We start from the raw sequence: 12011 nt of genomic DNA, 5'->3' as shown, positions 1-12011 counted from the left end.
TGGGCTTGGCACCTTTTTTAATAATATGTCTTTGACAATTTTCTCAATTTCTTCCATAGGCTATCATTTTATTCTGGCAGTCTACCTTTCCTAGAGTAACTATGTATTTTACTGATGTTACCAAATTTATTAATAGAGATGGTACATACTATACTATAATTTTTATCAGGCTCTTTTCTATCTGAAATTGTTCCTAGAGTTATATACTTTTCTCTTTGCATTTTGTTTCATTCCATTAAAGATCTGCCAATTGAAGTAAACTTCCCAAACTATTATATTAATACCAACTCATGGCTTTATTTATAAATTTTCCAGTGTTTTTGCTTTCATTCCATTTAATTCTTTTTACTGTTATTCTTTCCTCTTTATTTTGTTCTTGTGTTTCTAGACTTTTAATCTGAACGTTTAACTCATTAGTTTTCATTTTTTCTGGTGCAATAATAAACATATTTAAGGCTATGAATTTTCCTCTGTGCACAGTGGCTAGCCATACTGCAAACCTTTTGCTGTATAGTATACTAATGTTCATTAAATTTTAAAGTTTTAGTTTTCTTTTTGAAAAATGTTATGAAACCTATGAGTGGTCATATGAAATTTGATTTTTCCTTTTGGTATTTCTAATTTTATTACACTATCGTAGAGTATGTGGCTTGGACAATTTCTAGTTAATTTTATTGGGATTTTCTTTTTGGCAGTATAATTGGTTTTTATAAAACTTCCATGGACATGTATTTGTTATAAGATATAAAGGACCATGGTGGTGAAAATATACTCATTTCTTACACTTGCCTAATTTTTTTTAATATATGGGATTTTTAGATTTGACTTTTGGTTTTCTTAATACATATTGATGTTGAAAACTGTTTTAAAACACAATTGAATAAGATTTTAATTTTCTGCTCTTTTCTACCACCTTCCCACAGCTAAGTTTGAGTGCATCCTTTTCTTGATATATCATGCAGCAGTATATCTGGGCGACTGGCCCAGCCTCCAGGTGTCCTCATGAGTAACTACACATCTGCTGACAGAAAAGGTGGTCCCCTTCAAGACTCAGAGGTTGTGGTCTAGTTCTTGAAGTCTAGTCCTTGACCCAAGTGGGAGACAGTGACTCCCGAGAAAGGAAGTGACCACATCCCATCTTACAGTGCCTTTGCTAAACAAACCCAATGTCAGTAATCCTTTTCTCTTGAGCTGCTTTCTCCATAAGCCTTCGTACTTAGCCTACCACACCTGGATGTATGTAAAGGGAACCAAACAGAGCCATCTTCTCAGGAGATGACAGTAGATGCAGGTCACTGGCAAATCAAACGTTGTGGCATTATCCTAATTCTTGGTCTTTACCAAGCTGCCGCCCCCCAGAATCAGATAAGATGTTGCAGACGAGGGCACAAATTATGTCTTTGTATTTTTCTAAGTACTTAAAACCTCCACAGTATATTTTTTGTATGTTATATGCAAGGTTTTAGAGGGACTGGCTGGGTGTGGATATGAAAAACCCTATGAAGTCAGAATCATGCCCACCTTGACAGAGCGAGGGGTCTGAGGCATTCCCATTTTACCAGCAAAATTCACAGAAAAACATAGTGAGGCATCAGGGATCCTTGCTGAGTACCTCAGTCAGTCTTTTCCTCCTTTCTTTTGAATGATATACTCTAATAATCTGACTGCATTTTATACAAGTATAATTGGATCAGTTTTGATTCTACAAATTAGGTGCCTTTATGTTTCTTAGTAAAGACACATTTTCTGAACAGCCACTTTGACAGTCTGAAATATAAATAGCTTTTGGTGGCCAGAGTGGAAAATATATTGACCCAGGAGACTTATTCTCACCTCCACCTCTTAGACCCACATGCATGATTTTTCCCCCTACCAAAGTGGCTAGTTTTGACAGCCTTGGGATTACAGAATTATTTAGACCCAAAAGGTCTTATCTTCATACAGTGTTTTCCCAGGCAATTTTTCTGCCTTGCAATTTCTTCATCTTTACTCTCATTCAGAGCTCAAAAATGAGTTAGCTTGGATAAATCTCATAAGGAAAACAAATTTCTTTGCATAAACCTTTATTCCACCTTTTTGAAAACCAGCTGGAAATGAGGAAGAATGGCTTCAACAGTAGTGGTTCATGAAGAACTGATTGTGGCCCCATGAATAAGATCACACCCACATTACACCAATGGCTATCCACTATAATCCTCTCTTGGTTGGAGTAAGTGGGTGCGGGGTGGGGGTGAGGGCAGGGATATCAGACCAGGAATCAACAGAGCTATGTGGCTTAGGCAGGTCACAGCTTATTGGTGCCTCAGCTTGCTTAACTCTGAGGTGAGAATGATAAAACCTCCCTCAGAAAGCTACTGTGAGGTCATTTACCAAAGGACATTTTAGTGCTTTGATGCCCTGATATTTTTACTCTACATAAAGGAAATCCAGGACCGAATGTAATTTAGCTCGGACTTTCTGGTCATTTAATTACTCACCTCATTCTTAACTGAATCCAGCTGCAAAAGATTTCCTTAGTCTCATAACCTCCTTTTCATTTAATTCAGCTGATCAAAACTGAGGCAATTAGAACCACAAAAGAAGGCTGCAGAGCCCTTGGCTCATCTCAACAAATGTAGTGACACACAAACAGGCAAATACGTAGAAAAGCATGTCAACGCCATGGCAAAGTGAAACTCAAATGAATCAAGGTGAGGGGGGAATGGGCTTCATTGCAGGTAAAACTGGACCACGTTAAATGGACTGCTTTCCTGGTATGGGAGCGGTGTGTGAGGGGTCATGAAGAGGTGCCTGGCTCTCCCTAGACTACAATTCCCTCATCTGCAAAATGGGGCTAATAACAGTTCCCTCCTCACAAGGTCACTAGAACAAATAACACACAGCACTTAGAACAGAGCCTGATCCAGAGTAACAGCTAACGTTCGCACAGCTATTACTCTCACTAGACCAAAACCCTTACTGGCATCTCTTGGCACTTCAGCAACGTAAGACTACCAGGGTTGAGCTCCGCTGAGTAGAGCAACGTGCATCACGACCCTGCCCACAAATGGCACCTCAGAAGGCTTCCAGGGATGGCCCTAGACAGTCCCACAGCGTGCGCGGTCGCCCTGCCGCAGCTCTCCTCCCAAACCTCAGCTGAAAGGGAGAGATGTGTACGTTGCCACAACCAGGTATCCTTGTGACTAAGGTGACACCTTTGTCCGGGAAAGCCGTAACTTACTCTCGTCCATCACCTTAATGAAAAGCCAACAGTGAAACCCGCCCAGTTTCCTTCCACTCTGGTCAGAGTTTTGTTGGGAAGGGCTGGGCTAGGGCAGCGCCTGCGCCAGGAGTGCGTGGGCCACACCCTGCCCTGGAACGTGAGCACCGCCCGAGTCCACCGAAGCCCGGGGCTGGCTCACAGGCTGGGCAGGATGATGAAGGAGCCCGTCTTGTGCACAACTCACGCGCGCCACGGGCTCCGCGCGAGGCCCGGCTAGAGCGGGGATTCCTTCCCCGTCACCAGCGCCAGGGTTGGGCTGGCTGTGTACCTCGGGCCCCCACCAAACAGCGGCGTAAACAAGAGTCACTTACCGGCTGCACCCGCCGCCCTCGTGCCAGGAGGTCACCGGCTCAGCGAACACGCAGCCCACTCACCTCCTGCGGCCTTCGCTAACGGCGCTGGCCCTCTGCGCATGCTCTGCAGGCGTGGCCCGCCCCATCACGTGCCACCGGGCTCAGTCACGTGACCACGCCTAACTGCAGAAGTGCCTGAGAGACGCTGAGGCCGTGGGGTTTAGGAAAATGCAGCCCTATTTCAGAGAAGGAAGAGGGAATCTGCTGCAGCACTCAAGTGACAGCAAGTGGAGGCAATCTCAGCCCCCCAATTTTTAAAAAGGTAATTCAGACAGAATTACGGTGAGCTCAGGCAGAAATGGACTGGAAGGTTCCCCTTGCCCAGCAAGCTGCCAGAGCAGGTGGGCTCCTGATCCCTACTGTGGATGAAGCCCTCGCAGCTGAGAGTTGGAGCCAGGCCGCGTTTCTGCTAGAGCCATCACAGCCGGGAGCCAAAGTATGTTCCTGCCAAAACGGCCTTTCCAAGACAGCATGTTGTTTTAGATTCACCATTCACAGCCTCTTTCCTTCATCTCCCCCTTCCTTTCTTCACCTCTTGCTCTAATTGGAGAACTTGACAAGGCTGAGCCTCCAACAATGGACACCCTCGACTCCAGCCAGGGCAATATTGGGACTGTTGCTGTCCGACAGTGCCAGACATCTGAGTTTTGTTTAATAATTGATCATGGAGATGTCAGGCCAAGAAGTGGAAAGAAATGGCCAGTGTGAGGCACTTATCTGGGCCACTCAGGGTTCAAGGAATCAATAAAGATAGTCAGGCTGGCTGGCAGCTCTTCAGGTAATAATTATTCTCTCAGGAGAGCACTCATCATATTTATATAATCAGTTTACCAAAGAAATTACATGGCAATATACGTCACAAACCTTTTCTCAAAAGTGTCATTAGCTTTTTTTATTCATTAAACATTTTGTTTTATTAAAAATAATTTCCTAGAAGTATGGCCTCTTTATTTTCTGTTAGTTTAAACACATCATCAAAGACATAATTATTAATGTCATGTGAACATAAGCAGAGATTTATAAACCAAAAATGTATTTTCTGGGAACCAACTTTCAAATGACTCAGATACTAAGTTTTATCAGTTTCACTGGTGAAGCCATAGGATAAAGCAGTGCCTAAATCAGGATTGATTACCTGCAGCATTAGAGGTCACCTGTCACTGTTACAGGACAATGGAAGCCCTGGAGGCCTTCAGCACAAGCTGACCTTGCCCAGGCCTCCCAGAAGGACTATGACAGAAGGGCAGTTAGTGTGCAAAGTAGCATGGGTTATTTTGAGGTTCCATTCATTGTGAGCAGGATTTGAAGGAAGAAATGTATTGCAACAGACTCACCATGTACTTCAAATCACAAAGGGAGACTGAGGAAAAACTGTCTTCAAGACAAAAAAAACCCTGGCTCAAAACACAGGTCCCTCAGGTGGGTCAGGTGCAGGCCAAGTTTATGAATTCAAGGACATTTTCCTGGCACCACCCCTGGGTGAGAGGCCTTCACCAACAAACCTTGGGGATGGGTCTCCTGTCGTTCAGAACACACCCAATAACAACAGGAGCAACCATACATTTTTCCCCCCTTACATAACCTCCATTTAAATATATTCAAGAAATATGGTAGCACGAGATTTTTATGCCAGTTCTTGAGACTGCAGGAACACTCCAGCACCAGCCAAATCCCTTCAGTTCTGTGACACCAAGAATCACTTTTTTCCAGTTCCCTAAAAATTTTGAAGTTATAGTGAAAAATATAAAAAGAACTACAGATTAGAGTGGAAAAAACAAACAAAAAAACCTCTGCACTCCTCTCCTCCTTGGAGGGTATCTACAAACTTCCTAAGCAACAAATATGCTTATAGCTGTCCTGGATGCGGCCTGGTCACAGATCCTTTGCTGTGGGCCGTTCCAGGCTATACCCATTGGCCAGTTGGAGAGAGGTTTCCTGTTATCCCCATGATCTCATTTTCTAGGAAAGCACAAATTGTTGTCACAACTGTTTCACTGTGCCTAAAAAGGAACAGGTAAGTCAGGAGCCACAGGGAATGTTTCTGCGAAATGATCTTGCAAACAGCATTAAGAAATCCTGTTAAATTTCAAAGAGAATATCTGATTAGAGGCTCCTGGTGGAAGCAGAAGTCTCAAGGAAATGAAGAAAAGTCACTGTAATTTAAAGAGTCCATTTCATTTCTGATACAGAATAATCACAAAAACAAGTACATGCTGCTGGCTGTAGCTCCCCGAAAAAGTCAGAACCCAGCTGGATTTCCACGCGGCCACGCTTGTTTTCTGTGCTTCCCTCCTCCCTGGCTATATCCTGCAGAGCTTCAACGGGAAGTTCTCCGTGATGAGGTGATCAGCATGAAGGAGCACAACAATGTTAACCTCAAATTCTGAGAAGAGAGGAGAGAGGGTTTATGCTTACGCTGAGCAGTGGAAACCAGACACCAACTCCTCTACAGCACAGCGAGCTCTATCAGTGAGGGGCGCCTGGGTGCTGTTTGGGTGTCTGTATCATGTCCCATGCAGTGTCACTCTGAACTTTCAGCAAAACCAGTGAAGACTACGACACTGATGTCTGACTGCCTTTGTAAACTTTCTCTAAGTAAATTTCTGACTTCTCATCTTGGAACAGTATGTCATCAGGATTCTTCAACTACACTTTCCTTGTACTTTTTCTTTACTAAAGAGAATAGAATCCTTTCAACTCATTAGTATTCTTTTGCCTTATTTTTACATTTCCTTCAGTTCTTAATGGACTAGCAGACTCTGAACTGGCCTGGAGGTATCTGAGTACATGTCTCCATCCTCATGTGAGAAACCATCTTCAGAAACAGCATACAGTTTAACTGTTCCTTTGGACACTGGTAATTTGTCTGAAACACCTGTTTAAACATTCACCCGTTACCTTTAGCAAACAGCTCTTTAGCTGCTGTGGGTAAGCTCTGTTGATCACAAGAGGGGTGTGTATGTAGAGGGAGCTCCCTGAAGACAGGCCCCACGTCCTTGCCCAGTGTGAAGGGGGTACTCTGTGTGACAGAGGGGCACGTGCCAAAGGGGAACGCCACGCACCACGCTGCAGAAGCTCAGCTGTGGGAAGGGTTTTGGGGTCAATGCCCCACCTGGGACTGCGGCCCTCAGGACAACATCCCTATGGTGGGGCGGGGTTGGGGGGGGAGGGTGGAGAGCTCCACCCAAACATAAACCGTGACAGAAGTTGTGCACCAGCAGCACCCGTCCCATTTCTTTCCTTCCTTCATTGTCACTACACTACAGCGGCCCTGTGGGCCCTGCCACCGTTCCCTTCAACCGTTCCTCCACCCATCTTGGAAGGCAGGAGGCTGTGGCAGGAGAGGACAGAGAACAGGCAAGTTTCGGAGCTGGCGCTGGTTTTCCTTTTCAGCAGGAAACACTTGGCAGAGCAGCTGCGTCAGAACGGCCGTTCTACCAGGCGCTCGTTTTACTCCGAGTGAGTTCCCAGCCCAGGCCTGACCATGTATCTAAGGTCACTTGTGGGCAGCACCGACACAGCTGATGGAGGCTCATGCAGAGATCCTGCTCTCAATGCAGGATGCAGTGCTCGCTCCCGACCTCCCAACCTAGAGGAACCCAAGCCTTTTCCAATCACCGTCCACCTCCCTGAGAACTGGAGCCTAACCTCAGCCAGCCACACCTGCTCTCAGCAGGTGCACGAGGCCAATGCAGTGCTGGGATGGCCACAGCTGCCCTTTCTCCAGACTGCTGTCCGCAGCCAATGGGAACAGCAACCCCAGAGCCTAAGAGAGGCCGCAGCCATTCAAACGGTGATTACAGGTCACCTCTTTTCTGTAGAGACCTCCCCCACTAACACCATCTGTCATTTTTCAAGTCCTAAACCATACTACACTCAGGCACAAGGACAAGTGTATTGTGGATTCTAAATGGTGGAATGGGGCATTATTTAGATGGCAGAATCAGAGGTACTGTAAAAAGTGTTATTATTACAACTTATAATAACACAATAAGTTTTATAAGTTATGGACACTTTATCAGATTTGCTGCCTCTGTAAAATTCTGATGAATCTAATACAAATAACATGCAAAATTTAGGTCCTTAACGTTTAGTACAGCAGACAAAAGTAATTTTTTGTACCTTTTTGAAGTTTATGTAGGAAAACCAAGCTGAGAAATCAGTAGATAAGATCCTCCTCCTAAACTTAAAGTTAAGGTAGTCTGTGGTAAAAAACCACAAACTTCAGAGTAACATGTAGTGTGCCACGGAGCATAAAGGGGAAACCAGCCTGACGCCTGTCACAGTGGGGAGCAGCTCCAGGACGGCACATTGGGGGGGCTGGTGGGAGGGGCTGTGGCTGGGTGTGGAGACTGGGTTGAGGGTCAGGGTACCTTTGGGTTTTATACTGTGGGCATATACTACCTATTCCATAGTAATTGTACACGTGTTTTTTGAGAAAAATCATGGCACCTGAGCTTGGGTCAAGTTTGACTCTCCATGGTGTCTCTCAGCAGACCTTTTATGTGTTTGGTGAACAGCTGGGTCTCTTGCCTTCTTTGCTACTGACACAGGTGTCCTGACTCTATTAAGCTTTTGCTACGGTGTAACATTTCATATAAAGGACCAAAAGAACTCCACAAATATTAAATTGTGCCTCTAACCCCACTGGACCAGCTGTGCTCTAGGACTCCCAGGCAACAGCAGAGGCACAGAAAAGTCAAAGAAGCACTCAGTGATTTAGTGGCAGATGCGACAAAACTTCCCTCTCGTAAAACAAACTTGGGTGATGAAAATGTACTCATGCTTTGAATTATATTATTTAGAATTATTTAATGTAAAATCATGGCATAATGAAAAAAACAGATTCTCACTGGACTAGTAATGATAATGCACAAAGATTTAGGGGAATATGGCATTAATAGAAATGCATCGGCCTTAGGGCTAAGTTCCCATTTCTTAATGAAGCAGTACCATGGCAGAAGCAACTACCAAAACCCCCTCTTGCATATGATTTACCAGAGAGCTTCAGGCACGGGCAAAGAGATGTCCCAGGAAACTCTTTTTATGGTCTTTTCTTTCTCTCTTTTTTTTTTTTTTTTTGAGACAGAGGCTTGCTCTGTCACCCTGGGTAGAGTGCAGTGGCGTCTTTGTAGTTCACTGAAACCTCAAACTCCTGGGCTCAAGCAATCCTCCTGCCTCAGCCTTCCAAGTAGCCGGGACTACAGGCATGTGCCACCATGCCAGGATAATTTTTCTATATTTTGTAGAAATGGGGTCTCACTGTTGCTCAGGTTGGTCTTGCACTCCTGACCTCAAGTGGTCCTCCTGCCTCGGCCTCCCAGATTGCTAGGATTACAGGTGTGAGCCATCGTGTCCAGCCTGTGGTCTTTTCAATCAGTCTGCAGAAGATCATGTCGGTTAGGGCTAAAGTCACACACGATCCCTTCCTACTGTGTCTTTGTTCCACTTTCGTGTACTGTGGGGTGATCTCCTAATTGAACTTCATTAACATGATGATTCTTATTAAGATGGATGTACCATTAAAATATTTTATAGGAATGTTTAAAAATGCAGAACTGTTCACGATATGATGTTAAGGGGAAAAAAAGCAGGATCTAAAACTGACATGATTCAGATCTTGTGGTTAAAGTAATTACACATAGATTCATGGAAAATGACTCGAGCCACCCTAAACTGATGAGCTCAAAGCCTTCATGACGTTGAACGTTCACTTTGGGATTCACATTCTGGGTCTGCGCTCCAAGGCCACCCACTCTGTGACGCCGACCCTGCACTCCAGCCACACCACCCTGCCACACTCATGTTAGCTTTCTCCTCAGGGCTCGGTGTCACCTGCCCTAGTCCACACTGATGTGGGTACTGTCTGTGTCGCTACGTTCCACAAGAGCCAGGACTGCACGTGGCTCTCTCCTCGGGGTCGGCAGGACAACTCTCCATGAGGTTTTGTTGAGCAACCGAAGGAGGAATGTTCTGAGCTGTGTGACCATAGCAGACCCTGGTGCCCAGTAGCCTGTGCCGTGGGCCCCGCCCTCCACAGCATCCCAGCAGGCCCGTGAGGGCGAAGGTGGACGCGGCTTACCGACTTTGAAGTTGGTGGTCTCCAGCGTGGGGCAGGTGAACAGCCTGGGGAAGACCATGTATATGGGGACAGAGAGGCTCCTACAAACATCCCCATCAGCGATCTGGATGTTCTGAATCTCTGTGGCATCGCGGGCATAGCCTTCTGCACACCCTGGAGGAGACAGGAAACGTCACAAGGTCAGGGAACAGCAATAGTCAGAACCTGCATCAACACACTCACCTACTTTTCCATTTTGGTTACAAGATTCTAGAGAGTTCCGTCCCTTTCCACATTTCGCTTTCCCCAAATATATATTTATTGTGATGGAGAGCCACGCTCTTTCTCCTGTTTCCCCCACTCCCTCTTCACTGCTGACCGCAGGGAGGAGGCAGGCGGAGCCACGGCAACCACGCCGCTTACCGCAGGTCTCCACGCGCACCAGCTGCAGCTCGATGCTCTTGATGGCCGCCTCCGAGCTCTCCACCACCAGCTCTCCCGTGAGCGGCTGCGTGATGACACAGTTCGTTGAGTTGAGATGTCCTCTGATGAGAAATTTGGGGAGCAAGGCTCTCTAAAACAAAATGCAAACAAATATACCAGGAACAGAAGGAAAAAGGAGAAATTACTTAATAGTACTTTGGTACAAATAAAAACTGGAAACAAAGTTGTGTAATTGTTACATGAATATAATTCACTGGAACCCTGTTTTACAAAATGGGAAGAAAGAAACAAAAGTACTTACATCTTGTTTCTGGACATTAACAGACTGAATTATTCAACTCGGTACATATGTGAGGCACCTACCTGACACTTCCTACACAGAATGACCAGATTATCTGGGAGGATTATCCTAGTTTGACTCAGATCTGGAAAGCTCCTGCTTACTAAGCAATAAGACATTGAAAAATAAAGTCTGAGGAAGTTGCTGTGGGTGTTCAAGGACAGTCACACATAAAAAAGGTTTTAAAAATATTATCAATTTAAAGATGTTCCCAATGATGCAATTTTGAAAAAACAGGACATTTATTTCAAGGAAATTAAAAAAAAAAAGAAAAAAACTTCCTTCAATGCTTGGTGAAAAGCCTATGGACCTTTATTTACTCTGTAGACACAGGATACTGGTAGAGGGCAATGGATGATGGTCTTGTGGGGACAAAACAGATCTAGAGTTAGAGACAGTTGTCCCTGCAGCCTCGACCTCTGGTTGTGTCCTGGTTCCTGAAGGTATCAGAGTTCGGCATGCCACTGTCCAACAGAAACAGAGTGCAGGCCACACGTGTAAATCACATATGGCATTTAAAATTTTCTAGTAGCCAAATTAAAGAAAAAAACAATAGGTAAAATTAACCAGTATATCCAAAATGTTAATACTTCCACATGTAATCAACATAAAAAATATGAATGATGTTTTACATTCTCTTTTTCATTTTGGTCAGTATTTACACTTATAGCTCATCTTAGCTCGGCCCAGCCACATCTTAAGGGTAAATGGTCATGTGTGGCTGTGGTCACCAGACTGGTAGTGAAGGGCTCTGGGCCTGGTGGTCCCCAAAGGTATAGACCTTGGAAAAAGTCTCCATTGAAGACAGAGTTTTAAAAATAACAAAAAGTAAAAGAAGCTATTTGTTTAGAAAAATAAAGAGCAGTAGCAGTTCACATTAAGATTCTGTAAGGAAACTGATGAAAAAGAAAAGCTTTCAAAGTCCAGCTCAAGATACTGACTCATTTTCCCCTCCTCCCACTGCCATGATATTAACATAGACAAATAAAATACAAACCCACACTATTTTCTGAGGCTGATCTCCAGCCTTCCTGTAGTTTCTGTAAGCTATCTTAGATAGCTTCCAATAAATCCTTTTTCTACTTAAAAAGCAAAACAAAAAATCACCGGTGATATTTTATGGATAAGCAATTTTATTTGCTTTATGTGTTATTTTCTCATTTTCCAACAATAAACATGAATGGTTCTGTCATAATAAAAGTTATTTTTCTTTTATAAATAAATCTACACCTCGACTAGCGGTAGGGAAGGCTCCGTGGAGACAACCCCAGTGAAGCGGATCTGTCAGATAAAAAGTGGATTGACAATGAAGCTCCAAGGAGTGCAGGGGACCCCAGTCCTCCTGCTGGCAGAGAGAATGGTGAGAGTGCGTGTGCCTGGCGGGGCCTGGTGATAGATAACAGGCAGGGCCTGGGGCAGGGCAGTGGGGGTATCGCAGGAGAACTCAGCACAGGGGGTGAAGCTGGGAGAAGTTAGCACCACAGCCTCCCTCAAGGGGGACCTGCCACCTGGGAGACTCCAAAAGCAGCTTGGGGCAAGGCAGGGCAAGTG

General features: G+C 44.8%; 1 protein-coding gene across 2 annotated transcripts in view; it reads right to left on the bottom strand.

Annotated features, from left to right (window-relative positions):
- Positions 1-4570: 4570 nt before the first annotated feature.
- The window catches only part of VPS26C (VPS26 endosomal protein sorting factor C), a 49410-nt gene continuing 41969 nt past the window's right edge, over positions 4571-12011 (bottom strand). Inside the window, exons 6-8 of one of the 2 annotated variants that reach the window (XM_069472294.1) lie at positions 10100-10250; positions 9698-9850; positions 4571-5998 (exon numbers count right to left, since the gene is read on the bottom strand). In XM_069472294.1, the coding sequence (XP_069328395.1) occupies positions 5916-5998; positions 9698-9850; positions 10100-10250 (387 nt within the window). In that variant the 3' untranslated portion in view covers positions 4571-5915. Of the gene's footprint in view, positions 5999-8907; positions 8997-9697; positions 9851-10099; positions 10251-12011 lie in introns of those variants that run through there. The other variant, XM_069472295.1, reaches the window with a different exon arrangement.

The sequence above is a fragment of the Eulemur rufifrons genome, chromosome 7, assembly GCF_041146395.1.
Source record: "Eulemur rufifrons isolate Redbay chromosome 7, OSU_ERuf_1, whole genome shotgun sequence".
Taxonomy (NCBI): Eukaryota; Metazoa; Chordata; class Mammalia; order Primates; family Lemuridae; genus Eulemur; species Eulemur rufifrons.
Note: the sequence above shows the minus strand (reverse complement) of the source record. Positions and strands in the feature narration are given on the sequence as shown.